Source organism: Pristiophorus japonicus, chromosome 18 (assembly GCF_044704955.1).
Source record: "Pristiophorus japonicus isolate sPriJap1 chromosome 18, sPriJap1.hap1, whole genome shotgun sequence".
NCBI classification, from domain to species: domain Eukaryota; kingdom Metazoa; phylum Chordata; class Chondrichthyes; family Pristiophoridae; genus Pristiophorus; species Pristiophorus japonicus.
This window is the reverse complement of record NC_091994.1, coordinates 113,471,583-113,486,226: the sequence shown is the minus strand read 5'-3', so window position 1 is coordinate 113,486,226 and position 14,644 is coordinate 113,471,583. Positions and strand designations below refer to the sequence as shown.

General features: G+C 43.6%; 1 protein-coding gene across 2 annotated transcripts in view; it reads left to right on the top strand.

The window, feature by feature from the left end:
- cfap74 (cilia and flagella associated protein 74) overlaps window positions 1-14,644 on the top strand; it is a 224,664-nt gene that overhangs the window by 42,241 nt on the left and 167,779 nt on the right. For both annotated transcript variants that reach the window (XM_070860623.1, XM_070860622.1), the window contains exon 5: window positions 11,204-11,302. In XM_070860623.1, coding sequence (XP_070716724.1) covers window positions 11,204-11,302 — 99 coding nt within the window. The remainder of the gene's footprint in view (window positions 1-11,203; window positions 11,303-14,644) is intronic.

Genomic DNA, 14,644 nt, shown 5'->3' with positions numbered 1-14,644 from the left:
CAGGGCCTGATGGACTGCATCCCAGAGCACTTAAGGAGGTGGCCTTGGAAATAGCGGATGCATTGACAGTCATTTTCCAACATTCCATTGACTCTGGATCAGTTCCTATGGAATGGAGGGTAGCCAATGTAACCCCACTTTTTAAAAAAGGAGGGAGAGAGATAACAGGGAATTATAGACCGGTCAGCCTGACATCGGTAGTGGGTAAAATGATGGAATCAATTATTAAGGATGTCATAGCAGTGCATTTGGAAAGAGGTGACATGATAGGTCCAAGTCAGCATGGATTTTTGAAAGGGAAATCATACTTGACAAATCTTCTGGAATTTTTTGAGGATGTTTCCAGTAGAGTGGACAAGGGAGAACCAGTTGATGTGGTATATTTGGACTTTCAGAAGGCTTTCGACAAGGTCCCACACAAGAGATTAATGTGCAAAGTTAAAGCACATGGGATTGGTGGTAATGTGCTGACATGGATTGAGAACTGATTGTCAGACAGGAAGCAAAGAGTAGGAGTAAATGGGGACTTTTCAGAATGGCAGGCAGTGACTAGTGGGGTACCGCAAGGTTCTGTGCTGGGGCCCCAGCTGTTTACACTGTACATTAATGATTTAGATGAGGAGATTAAATGTAGTATCTCCAAATTTGCGGATGACACTAAGTTGGGTGACAGTGTGAGCTGCGAGGAGGATGCTATGAGGCTGCAGAGTGACTTGGATAGGTTAGGTGAGTGGGCAAATGCATGGCAGATGAAGTATAATGTGGATAAATGTGAGGTTATCCACTTTGGTGGTAAAAACAGAGAGACAGACTATTATCTGAATGGTGACCAGACTGATTCCCGGGATGGCGGGACTGACCTATCAAGAAAGATTGGATCAACTGGGCTTGTATTCACTGGAGTTCAGAAGAATGAGAGGGGACCTCATAGAAACGTTTAAAATTCTGACGGGTTTAGACAGGTTAGATGCAGGAAGAATGTTCCCAATGTTGGGGAAGTCCAGAACCAGGGGTCACAGTCTGAGGATAAGGGGTAAGCCATTTAGGACCGAGATGAGGAGAAACTTCTTCACCCAGAGAGTGGTGAACCTGTGGAATTCTCTACCACAGAAAGTAGTTGAGGCCAATTCACTAAATATATTCAAAAGGGAGTTAGATGAAGTCCTTACTACTCGGGGGATCAAGGGTTATGGCGAGAAAGCAGGAAGGGGGTAGTGAAGTTTCATGTTCAGCCATGAACTCATTGAATGGCGGTGCAGGCTAGAAGGGCTGAATGGCCTGCTCCTGCACCTATTTTCTATGTTTCTATGTTTCTATGTGACAGATTAGGAAAAGGGGAGGTGCAAAGAGACCTGGGTGTCATGGTACATCAGTCATTGAAGGTTGGCATGCAGGTACAGCAGGCGGTTAAGAAAGCAAATGGCATGTTGGCCTTCATAGCGAGGGGATTTGAGTACAGGGGCAGGGAGGTGTTGCTGCAGTTGTACAGGGCCTTGGTGGGGCCACACCTGGAGTATTGTGTACAGTTTTGGTCTCCTAACTTGAGGAAGGACATTCTTGCTATTGAGGGAGTGCAGCGAAGGTTCACCAGATTGATTCCCGGGATGACGGGACTGACCTATCAAGAAAGACTGGATCAACTGGGCTTGTATTCACTGGAGTTCAGAAGAATGAGAGGGGACCTCATAGAAACGTTTAAAATTCTGACGGGGTTAGACAGGTTAGATGCTGGAAGAATGTTCCCAATGTTGGGGAAGTCCAGAACCAGGGGACACAGTCTAATGATAAGGGGTAAGCCATTTAGGACCGAGATGAGGAGGAATTTCTTCACCCAGAGAGTGGTGAACCTGTGGAATTCTCTACCACAGAAAGTTGTTGAGGCCAATTCACTAAATATATTCAAAAAGGAGTTAGATGAAGTCCTTACTACTCGGGGGATCAAGGGGTATGGCGAGAAAGCAGGAATGGGGTACTGAAGTTGCATGTTCAGCCATGAACTAATTGAATGGCGGTGCAGGCTAGAAGGGCCGAATGGCCTCTCCTGCACCTATTTTCTATGTTTCTAAGTATTACAAATTCACCATACTGTGATCACTCATTCCGAGAGGATCTTTTACTAGGAGATCGTTTATTATTCCTGTTTCATTACACAGGACCAGATCTAAGATAGCTTGCTCCCTTGTAGGTTCTGTAACATACTGGTCTAAGAAACAATCCCGTATGCATTCTATGAATTCCTTCTCCAGGCTACCCCGTGCGATTTGATTTGACCAATCGATATGGAGGTTAAAATCCCCCATGGTTACTGCCGTTCCTTTTTCACATGCCTCCATTATTCCCTTGATTATTGCCCGCCCCACCGTGAAGTTATTATTTGGGGGCCTATAAACTACACCCACCAGTGACTTTTTCCCCTTACTATCTCTAATCTCACCCACAATGATTCAACATTTTGTTCATTAGAGCCAATATCATCTTTCACAACTGCCTTGATATCATCCTTTATTAACAGAGCTACCCCACCTCCTTTCCCTTCTTGTCTATCTTTCCGAATTGTCAGATACCCCTGTATGTTTAATTCCCGGTCTTGGCCACCCTGCAACCACGTTTCTGTAGTGGCCACCAAATCATACCCATTTGTAATGATTTGTGCCGTCAACTCATTTACTTTATTTCGAATGCTGCGTGCGTTTCGGTAGAGTGTTTTAATACTAGTTTTTAAACTATGATTTTTAGTTTTGACCCCTCCTGCAGCCCCTTTATATTCATACATATTGTCCCTTCCTATCACCTTGTGGTTTACACTTACCCCAGTGCTACTCTGCTCTGTTGCCTCCTGCCTTTTGCATTCTTTCTTGGGATCCTGGTCATCTGAGTTCTCACCCACTCTAACTAGCTGAGAGCCCTCACCTGGGTTCCGAATACTCCTCGCCTTGAGGCACCGAGCTTTCAGGCTTGCCTTTTTATTACACTTTGATCCTTTAGAATTTTGCTGTACAGTGGCCCTTTTTGTTTTTTGCCTTGGGTTTCTCTGCCCTCCACTTTTACTCATCTCCTTTCTGTCTTTTGCTTCTGTCTCCATTTTGTTTCCTTCTGTCTCCCTGCATTGGTTCCCATACTATTCCCCTTGAGATATATATACGATAAGTCATGTTATGTTGCCTAAATATTGATATTGTGACCTACATAAGAACATAAGAAATAGGAGCAGGAGTTGGCCATTTGGCCCCTCGAGCAGGCTCCACCATTCAATAAGATCATGGCTGATCTGATCTTGGCCTCAACTCTACTTCCCTGCCCGCTCCCCATAACCCTTGACTCCCTTATCATTCAAAAATCTGTCTACATCCACCTTGAATATATTCAATGACCCAGCATCCACAGCTCTGTGGGGCAGAGAATTCCAACGATTCACAACCCTTTGAGAGAAGAAATTCCTCCTCATTTCTGTTTTAAATGGGCGACCCCTTATTCTGAAACTATGCCCCCTAGTTCTAGATTTCCCCATGAGGGGAAACTTCCTCCCTGCATCTACCCTGTCAAGCCCGCTCAGAATCTTACACAATCTTCTAAACTCCAATGAGTACAGGCCCAACCTGCTCAACCTTTCTTCATAAGACAACCCCTTCATCTCAGGAATCAACCTCGTATTAGAGAGAGTGCATTGCCAACTGCTGGAGATTCAGTTGTGGAACCATTTTGACTATATTAACACAGGTAGATCTTGGTCTCACAAACTTCATGCCTGATATAGTCCGCTCCAGGCTTTATTAATATGTTTACATAATGGGAGCTGGTAATTCCCATCACAGTTCAAAGATTTTGATAATTATGAAGAATGATTATGCCTGTAGGGTTGAACCACTGAATATTTCAGTTTGAAATTAATAGTAAAGCCTTGCGGTATATAGTTTTGTTAAAATTTTATATTCAGAATCATATCGCCGTATTTGTGTTGGAAAATGACTTCATCTTTTTGTTATAGAAACATAGAAAATAGGTGCAGGAGTAGGCCATTCGGCCTTTCGAGCCTGCACCACCATTCAATATGATCATGGCTGATAATTTTTGCAACTTTAGTGGAATGTGTTCTACCAGGTAACACAGAATTTATTAAGTAAGGGAGTGTTGGAGTATTTACGTTTTAATGGGCCTTTCCCAGTAGGTGAAAAGAGAAGCCTTGAGGAAAGTGTGTTTGCTCCTAAATGAAGTTATGTTTAAAGTAACCTCTCCATTAAGGCCACAAGATCCATCTGGAGTAAAGCACAGAAATGATTTCTGTCCTGTTTGTCTTCTGCCTGTGGGAAGTGATGTAAAAAGGCACACCAGAGGTCAGCTAAAGGCTAATTACTGTTGCTCAGAAAGGTTTTATCTGTGTATGGAAAACCTGCAAAGTAAGAATCCTGCTGCTTCTCCTGAGACTCACCAGAATAGAATGGCTTATTGGTCTTTCAATGCCCTACATTGGGGGTTGCTTATCTTCAGCTTGGCCCCTTGGGGAGCGCCCATCTTATCAAGGTCAGAAAAAAACAGTAGAAAATGCCAGGCATTGCTTCCTTTTTCTTCGTTCTTTTCTTCATAATATGCTAATTGTTCATTGATAGGTTCCCTACCTGATTAGTTGTGATTGGTTGCTGTTTTATACACATGATTTTCAACCAATTGGTGCAAGTGTGATATACACTCTGTGGGCTCAAAATTGGCCCACCCGTTTTTTCGGCGCACTCACCCATGGCTTGGCCTATAAAAGGCCCAGCGGCAGCGAGAGGCGGCGGCAGTCCAAGAGGCGGGAGTTCCTGGCGTTGGTGAGGCCTATAAAGGCTCAGCGGCAGCGAGAGGCGGCGGCAGTCCGAGAGGCGGGAGTTCGTGGCGTTGGTGAGGCCTATAAAGGCTCAGCGGCAGCGAGAGGCGGCGGCAGTCCGAGAGGCGGGAGTTCCTGGCGTTGGTGAGGCCTATAAAGGCTCAGCGGCAGCGAGAGGCGTACCTGTGCAGCTGCAGCGGGGAGAGAAGGCAAAAGAGAAGTAGAAAGAAATCAAAAGGTGACGTCACAGCCAAGAGGGTAAGTGATTGGCTGGTGATTGGTGAGTAGTTTTTCTTTTTTCTCTTCTATAACAGTGAGTAAACTTTAACATTGTTATTGCCAATTTAAGTGTATCTAAGGATTAAGTCATGGCAGGAGAGTTCGGTCGGGTGTTATGCTCCTCCTGTACCATGTGGGAACTCGGGGACGACACCAGTGTCCCTGACGACTATATCTGCAGGAAGTGTATCCACCTCAAGCTCCTGACGGTCCGCGTTGCGGAGTTGGAGCTGAGGGTGGATTCACTCTGGAGCATCCACGATGCTGAGAATGACGTGAGTATCACGTGTAGCGAGTTGGTTGCACCGCAGGGGAAGGGTCCACAGCCAGCTAGGGAATGGAAGACCAACAGGAAGAGTGGTGCAAGGAAGGTAGTGCAGGAGTCCCCTGTGGTCATCCCCCTGCAAAACAGATACACTGCTTTGGGTACTGTTGAGGGGGATGACTCATCAGGGGAGGGCAGCAGCAGCCAAGTTCATGGCACCGTGGCTGGCTCTGTTGCACAGGAGGGCAGGAAAAAGAGTGGGAGAGCAATAGTGATAGGGGATTCAATTGTAAAGGGAATAGATAGGCGTTTCTGCGGCCGCAACCGAGACTCCAGGATGGTATGTTGCCTCCCTGGTGCAAGGGTCAAGGATGTCTCGGAGCGGGTGCAGGACATTCTAAAAAGGGAGGGAGATCAGCCAGTTGTCGTGGTGCACATTGGTACCAACGACATAGGTAAAAAAAAGGGATGAGGTCCTCCGAAACGAATTTAAGGAGCTAGGAGCTAAATTAAAAAGTAGGACCTCAAAAGTAGTAATCTCGGGATTGCTACCAGTGCCACGTGATAGTCAGAGTAGGAATCGCAGGATAGCGCAGATGAATACGTGGCTTGAGTAGTGGTGCAGCAGGGAGCGATTCAAATTCCTGGGGCATTGGAACCGGTTCTGGGGGAGGTGGGACCAGTACAAACCGGACGGTCTGCACCTGGGCAGGACCGGAACCAATGTCCTAGGGGGAGTGTTTGCTAGTGCTGTTGGGGAGGATTTAAACTAATATGGCAGGGGGATGGGAACCAATGCAGGGAGACAGAGGGAAACAAAAAGGAGGCAAAAGCAAAAGACAGAAAGGAGATGAGGAAAAGTGGAGGGCAGAGAAACCCAAGGCAAAGAACAAAAAGGGCCACTGTACAGCAAAATTCTAAAAGGACAAAGGGTGTTAAAAAAACAAGCCTGAAGGCTTTGTGTCTTAATGCTAGGAGTATCCGCAATAAGGTGGATGAATTAACTGTGCAAATAGATGTTAACAAATATGATGTGATTGGGATTACGGAGACGTGGCTCCAGGATGATCAGGGCTGGGAACTGAACATCCAGGGGTATTCAACATTCAGGAAAGATAGAATAAAAGGAAAAGGAGGTGTGGTAGCATTGCTGGTTAAGGAGGAGATTAATGCAATAGTTCGGAAGGACATTAGCTTGGATGATGTGGAATCTATATGGGTAGAGCTGCAGAATACCAAAGGACAAAAAATGTTAGTGGGAGTTGTGTACAGACCTCCAAACAGTAATCGTGATGTTGGGGAGGGCATCAAACATGAAATTAGGGGCGCGTGCAATAAAGGTGCAGTAGTTATAATGGGTGACTTTAATATGCACATAGATTGGGTTAACCAAACTGGAAGCAATACGGTGGGGGAGGATTTCCTGGAGTGCATAAGGGATGGTTTTTTAGACCAATATGTCGAGGAACCAACTAGGGGGGAGGCCATCTGAGACTGGGTGTTGTGTAATGAGAGAGGATTAATTAGCAATCTCGTTGTGCGAGACCCCTTGGGGAAGAGTGACCATAATATGGTGGAATTCTGCATTAGGATGGAAAATGAAACAGTTAATTCAGAGACCATGGTCCAGAACTTAAAGAAGGGTAACTTTGAAGGTATGAGGCGTGAATTGGCTAGGATAGATTGGCGAATGATACTGAAGGGGTTGACTGTGGATGGGCAATGGCAGACATTTAGAGACTGCATGGATGAACTACAACAATTGTACATTCCTGTCTGGCGTAAAAATAAAAAAGGGAAGGTGGCTCAACCGTCGCTATCAAGGGAAATCAGGGATAGTATTAAAGCCAAGGAAGTGGCATACAAATTGGCCAGAAATAGCAGCGAACCCGGGGACTGGGAGAAATTTAGAACTCAGCAGAGGAGGACAAAGGGTTTGATTAGGGCAGGGAAAATGGAGTACGAGAAGAAGCTTGCAGGGAACATTAAGACAGATTGCAAAAGTTTCTATAGATATGTAAAGAGAAAAAGGTTAGTAAAGACAAACGTAGGTCCCCTGCAGTCAGAATCAGGGGAAGTCATAACGGGGAACAAAGAAATGGCGGACCAATTGAACAAGTACTTTGGTTCGGTATTCACTGAGGAAGACACAAACAACCTTCCGGATATAAAAGGGGTCGGAGGGTCTAGTAAGGAGGAGGAACTGAGGGAAATCCTTATTAGTCGGGAAATTGTGTTGGGGAAATTGATGGGATTGAAGGCCGATAAATCCCCAGGGCCTGATGGACTGCATCCCAGAGTACTTAAGGAGTGGCCTTGGAAATAGTGGATGCATTGACAGTCATTTTCCAATATTCCATTGACTCTGGATCAGTTCCTATGGAGTGGAGGGTAGCCAATGTAACCCCACTTTTAAAAAAAGGAGGGAGAGAGATAACAGGGAATTATAGACCGGTCAGCCTGACATCGGTAGTGGTAAAATTATGGAATCAATTATTAAGGATGTCATAGCAGCGCATTTGGAAAGAGGTGACATGATAGGTCTAAGTCAGCATGGATTTGTGAAAGGGAAATCATGCTTGACAAATCTTCTGGAATTTTTTGAGGATGTTTCCAGTAGAGTGGACAAGGGAGAACCAGTTGATGTGGTGTATTTGGACTTTCAGAAGGCTTTCGACAAGGTCCCACACAAGAGATTAATGTGCAAAGTTAAAGCACATGGGATTGTGGGTAGTGTGCTGACATGGATTGAGAACTGGTTGTCAGACAGGAAGCAAAGAGTAGGAGTAAATGGGGACTTTTCAGAATGGCAGGCAGTGACTAGTGGGGTACTGCAAGGTTCTGTGCTGGGGCCCCAGCTGTTTACACTGTATATTAATGATTTAGACGAGGAGATTAAATATAGTATCTCCAAATTTGCGGATGACACTAAGTTGGGTGACAGTGTGAGCTGCGAGGAGGATGCTATGAGGCTGCAGAGTGACTTGGATAGGTTAGGTGAGTGGGCAAATGCATGGCAGATGAAGTATAATGTGGATAAATGTGAGGTTATCCACTTTGGTGGTAAAAACAGAGAGACAGACTATTATCTGAATGGTGACAGATTAGGAAAAGGGGCGGTGCAACGAGACCTGGGTGTCATGGTACATCAGTCATTGAAGGTTGGCATGCAGGTACAGCAGGCGGTTAAGAAAGCAAATGGCATGTTGGCCTTCATAGTGAGGGGATTTGAGTACAGGGGCAGGGAGGTGTTGCTACAGTTGTACAGGGCCTTGGTGAGGCCACACCTGGAGTATTGTGTACAGTTTTGGTCTCCTAACCTGAGGAAGGACATTCTTGCTATTGAGGGAGTGCAGCGAAGGTTCACCAGACTGATTCCTGGGATGGCGGGACTGACCTATCAAGAAAGACTGGATCAACTGGGCTTGTATTCACTGGAGTTCAGAAGAATGAGAGGGGACCTCATAGCAACGTTCAAAATTCTGACGGGGTTAGACAGGTTAGATGCAGGAAGAATGTTCCCAATGTTGGGGATGTCCAGAACCAGGGGACACAGTCTAAGGATAAGGGGTAAGCCATTTAGGACCGAGATGAGGAGGAATTTCTTCACCCAGAGAGTGGTGAACCTGTGGAATTCTCTACCACAGAAAGTTGTTGAGGCCAATTCACTAAATATATTCAAAAAGGAGTTCGATGGAGTCCTTACTACTAGGGGAATCAAGGGTTATGGTGAGAAAGCAGGAATGGGGTACTGAAGTTGCATGTTCAGCCATGAACTCATTGAATGGCGGTGCAGGCTAGAAGGGCCGAATGGCCTACTCCTGCACCTATTTTCTATGTTTCTATATTTCTATGGCACGCGTGGTCTGTCAATTAGGGGACGGAGCTAGGGCCCTGCGCGAAAAACAGTGGCGGCAGCTCTCCGCATGCGCACTGGAGCATTCGCGCATGCGCAGTAGCACCTGCCGATGATGATGATGATACGTGCTGCAGTGTGGGACCCGATGCGTACCGCCCCTATCCTGGGCCAAGTGCTAAGGCTACAACAAAAAGGTTGGTGCGGGGAGAGTTTTGATCCGGTGGTGAGGGGGGCGGCGGCGGAGGAGAGTTTTGATTGGGGCAGGGGGAGGGGGGGTTGCTGGTGTAGCCAGTAATTTTAATGAGCTTACTCAAGACTTTCCTTAACCCTGTTGATGAAAATACTTTCCTACATAAGAATTACGAGTAGGAGGTACTTCTATTTTTTATTTGGATATTTTGAAAAAATTATGTAAATATGTTTTGTCTCTTTACTTCTTTTATTTTTGTAGTTTAAGCTTCCATGAATGCTTCTGTTGTATAGTAAATTAACTTTGCGAAGTTTGTCATATGATGTCCTGTATAGCTGTTTGATCGTATTCACATTATTTAGTCATTAGTGTCTACCTGCGCTGATTTCTTAACTCTCCGCAAGGGTTTTCTGTGCGGCCACAAGTGGCCACATACGCTGGCCTAAGTTAGTTTGGAGTAACTATTAGTTGTCCAAAGTGGCTTAAATGGCCGAAACGGGCGTAGATGGTTGGTAACGTCCCCTTTTGGAAAAAACTAAACTAAACTTAAAAAAAAGTCCTAACTAACTCACTTATACTGGCACAAATTGAATGTGCAAAATGGGGATTTTTAAGATACTCCAGAAAAATCATGTTGTCCAAAAAAAACAGTGTCTCCTGGGCAATTTTGAGTCCCGTTTATGTGCACTTTCAAGAGTGCCACTTTGAGAGGTGACAGGCATGCTAAATACAAAACTTATATGGATAGATTGTTAGAACTGATACATTCTCAGAAAAAGAAGAATTTTTAAGGTTGTGCTAAGATATGAATAAAGTAAAGTTTGTAACCATATTCACCTTTACTCGTGCGCTACAAATTATTAGTGTTATTTTTTTAACCAACAATTTGAAATGACTAAAATATAACACATAATACAGTAAGCACAATTTTCCTCTTCTTCAAAGTGCATGAGGAGAAAATGTCACCCAAACTTCAATACCCATTTCTTGTACTCTTTCGACAGTTATTTAATTATAGAAATTGCTAAACAAAACAAACAGAAAATCATTTTACTCTTTATGTAGTTTTTGAGTTTGCCAATCCATCAGTGGGTTCGTTGATTATAACTGGGAAGTTAGAATCCCGCCCACTGGAAAATATCTTAGAACACCAGCCAGCGCATTTTGGAAGGTACAGGTGAGGTGCCAAGTCGGGGGAAAATTTGTGCAGTAATTTTATTCTGCCCTATAATTATTTATTTTCTTTTATCCATTTCTTTAAATTTGTTGCTAATTTTTTGCATTTGTCAAGATGAAGAATATGGACTGAATTTTCTCTCTTTTGGCAGCTAAACTAATTTCCATTTAGGCTATTAATTATAAAACAGAATCCTTAAAAGTGCAACATCATAGCATCTTTCTTAACTCACTGGCTCCGAAATTGCACTGTATCATATGAAAGTACAAATGCTTAATGTGTTTATCTGAAATTCCTCTCTCTGTTATTTTAATGAGGTGTTAACTAGTTTGAAGTAAGTGGGTTAATGCCACTATTAAAATTGGTACGAGGAATTTTGTATGAAAATGTTAAGCATCCACACGCTAGTAGTTTCAGCTAAACTCAAAAACCATAATTGTTGCTTTTAAAATATTAGTTGAAATGCACCTCAGTGCTCAAAGGCGCACCGTGGTGCGTGTTTCAGTAAGTCTAAAAGCAGCTCACCAATTCAATTGGAATAATAGAATTTGCTGAAAATTTGCTGCATGTTGTTCTGAAGGCTGTCTGCTTACTGCTGCGTGTTCCTTCATTGGTGTGTTTTTGAATTTTAGAGAAGAATTAAAAGAATTTCGCAGGAGGATGGAAACTTTGGAGAAACAGAAAGAAAAAGTGGAAGAAGATATTCAAGAGCAAGAAACTGCAGGCAACAAGTATGTGATTGTTCTGCTATTTACTTCATTGCATCACATGTCTGTCGGACTCCGATTCTTCCAACCTCCAGTGAATTTAAAGCATTTTATAATATCGATTAGTGATCTATGTAAATAAATGTATCTATTTGCTCTTTTTTTCATAATTTCTCAACTTGTCTCTCTCTCTCTCTCCCAACTTGCGAACCAGTTGAATTTTGGAATAGCAATGCATCCTCATGTTGGCTACACAGTAGGGATAGAGAATTATAATCTTGAAACCATCATTTTCATTGTTTTGAGGTCTAAAATTCGGTCTGATTATGAATAGTCTTTATATAGTTGGCAGCTAATGCATTATGTTTGGAAAACTATTATTTTAGCCTTTTTAAAAAAGTATTGCATAAATAATGAGCTGTGAAGATAAGCCAAACATACCAAGGCTTGTAAATACATTAGAAGGAAGAACATCTATCTATATAGCGTCTTTCGCGACGTCCCAGGGTGCTTTACAGCCAATGATCTAGTTTTGATGTGTAACCATTGTTGTAATACAGGAAATTCAGCAGCCAGTTTAGCACACAGCAAGGTCCCACAATCAGCAATGTGATACCTGTAACGACCAGATAATCAGTTTTTTAGTGGTGTTGGTTGAGGGATAAATATTGGCCAGGACACTGAGGCGAAGTGTGTTATGGTCCAGAGAGAGTTAGGAAGAAGAATCAGATAGTTGTCACTTGCCTCAGCCGAGTGGGGATCCTGGTGCCACACAACAGTGCTCCCTTTTGTCAGCAGGATTTATGACAATGTCAGGGTTGGAACTATTAGTCTGTCGGTCCTGACAATACCAACAACTGCACAGTCTTATTCACCAGCGAGATAACAATATAATGTATTTTTATGTCCAAATTAAATATATTTGAAATTTTACAAATTGGCCGTGAAACTTTGGGGCATGAATATTAGTGTAATATATGAAACACATTGTTCTTCTATTTTAATGGCGTTATTAACCTACTCGGAAAATAATTATCGCACACAAATATTCGCAAAGCATCATTTCAAGACTTTGTGGATCAGACTCCTTCTCCTGTATCCAGAGTTCTTTGACTTTTCTGGCCTTTTGCATTTCACTATCTTTGCATTGAGTACAGCATCAGTTGACTGAATTTCCCTACTCTCCTTACCTTACTCTAATCTATCTCCATCTGAACTTATTCTTCGTTCTCTTAGTTCCAACTCTGATATTGTCATAAAACCTGCAAACAAATGGGAGCACTATTGTATGGCGCGAGGATTGCTGTATGGTAGAGGCTAAATGGCATCTATCTGATCCTGCTTCCTATCTGACTTATCTCTGGACCATGACACCACTAGTCAACACTAAACAATCATTTCCCAGACTGTTGCTGGTCTGATTTCTTCAAGAGATTTCACACTAAATCTATTCAGGTCTGCACTCCCCACTCTCACCTATTCCCCAACACTCACGAACAGGCCTGTCCCAGCAGACCCATCATTTCAACTAATTGTCTGCTCTTTAGCATGGACATTAAGTCTCTTTATACTGATATTTAACCTCGAGCAGAGATGGAGCGAGGCAAGTGAGAAACACACTCATTGACCTAAATTTCTTTTTAACTCCCGGGTGTATGTCACCGGCCCACTTCCTACCATCACGGGTGAGAAGAGGGTGTAGAGCGGCTATCGGCAGGGAAGGATCAGGCAGTTCTTGGCTGCCCACTGGCTTGCAGGTAAGTGGTGAGGAGGGGGCTTCGGGAAGGAAGGGAGGGGCAGTCTGGAGCATGGGAGGCCACAACGTTCCCTGTGGGGCCCAGAGGCGCCTCACTCGCCTGCAGGAGTGGCATAGCACAAAAGGTTCGAGTCCAGAGCAGATAAGTAATCTGTTCATTTTTAATAACCCATCCGTCTAGGCAGGTAGGGTTAAAATCGCCCCCCCCGTCTCGCATCAGGTTAGTTTCCAGGCTTTTCCTCCATCAAACCCATCCACACCTGCCTCGTCTTAGTTGATCTTGCTCTCAACCTGAACTAGATCTCTCTCAACTCAGTTCCCCCAAATTAAGCGTGTCTCAGTTGTGCCATTTTCGATAGAGTATGTGGAAAACTCCTTTTTCCAATTCTATTTAAGCCCTCCCACTGACCTCTTCTGTTACATTGATGACTGTGTTGGTGGAGCTTCCTGCTTCCACTTTCATCTGGAGAATTTCATTTACTGCGCTTTCCATTCCTCACCTATGTTGTCCAGCACTGATTCTATCTTTCCCCTTCTGCATTTCTTTCTCTCTGTTGTATATGCATGCCTGTTCACTGTGTGATGTCTGTAACACTGTTATGCAACACTGAATGTACCCTTACACTGTACACACCTTACCTATACACCAGAGGGTGCTGCTGTTGGAGACCTAAGGGTTACCTGCACACTGCAGGTAACCCAGTATAAAAAGGAGCTCACAGTTTGGTGCCCGCATTTGAGGAGCTACAAATAAAGGGCTACAGGTCTACACACTTTTAGTATCACACCCTGCCTCGTGGAGTCATTTACTAAAGGTATCTACATACACTACACTCTCCATCTCTGGCAATGGACCTTCCACAGACATCTATTCCAATTCCACACACTCCCCAGCACCAATATCTCTCCGCTTGATGAGCATAAACAATTTTTAAAAAGCAATCTGATCTTCTGCGCCCCTGCCCCAAACCAGTAGGTAAGTAAGTAGTAACTTACTAAGTAAGTAATGAAAAATTTAAATGTAAAGAAAAAGAAACCGTCTGTCTTTGGAAACTGCTGCCTGGCACCTACAATGAATAATTGAAATGTACCATGGGAAAGGTAATGTGCATACATAGAGCAATATTTTATGTGTGTCTGTCTATATATATATATATAATGCATTTTTGTAGGAAAAATAGAAACATCTCCTACACCTGAATGGGGTAGAAGAGCAAATGTAGGGATACGGGTAAACAAATCATTAGAAGCAGCATCGCAGGTCAGCAAGGTAATTAAAAATGCAAACTAAGCACTGGGATTTATTTCCAGGGGAATAGAATTCAAATAAGTGAAGTTATGTTAAACTTGTGTAGGACCCCGGTCAGGCCACACTTATACTGCGCACAGTTCTGGTCTCCATACTATAAAAAGGACTTAGAAGCACTGGAGAAAGTGCAAAAAAGACCTACGAAAACGATACTAGAACTGAGAGATTACAGCTGTCGGGAAAGATTGATTAGGTTGGGGCTTCTTTCTTTAGAAAAGAGAGACCTTAGAGGTGAACTGATAGAGGTCTTTAAAATGATGAATGGATTGGATAGGAGAGAATGTTTCCACTTGTAGGAGAA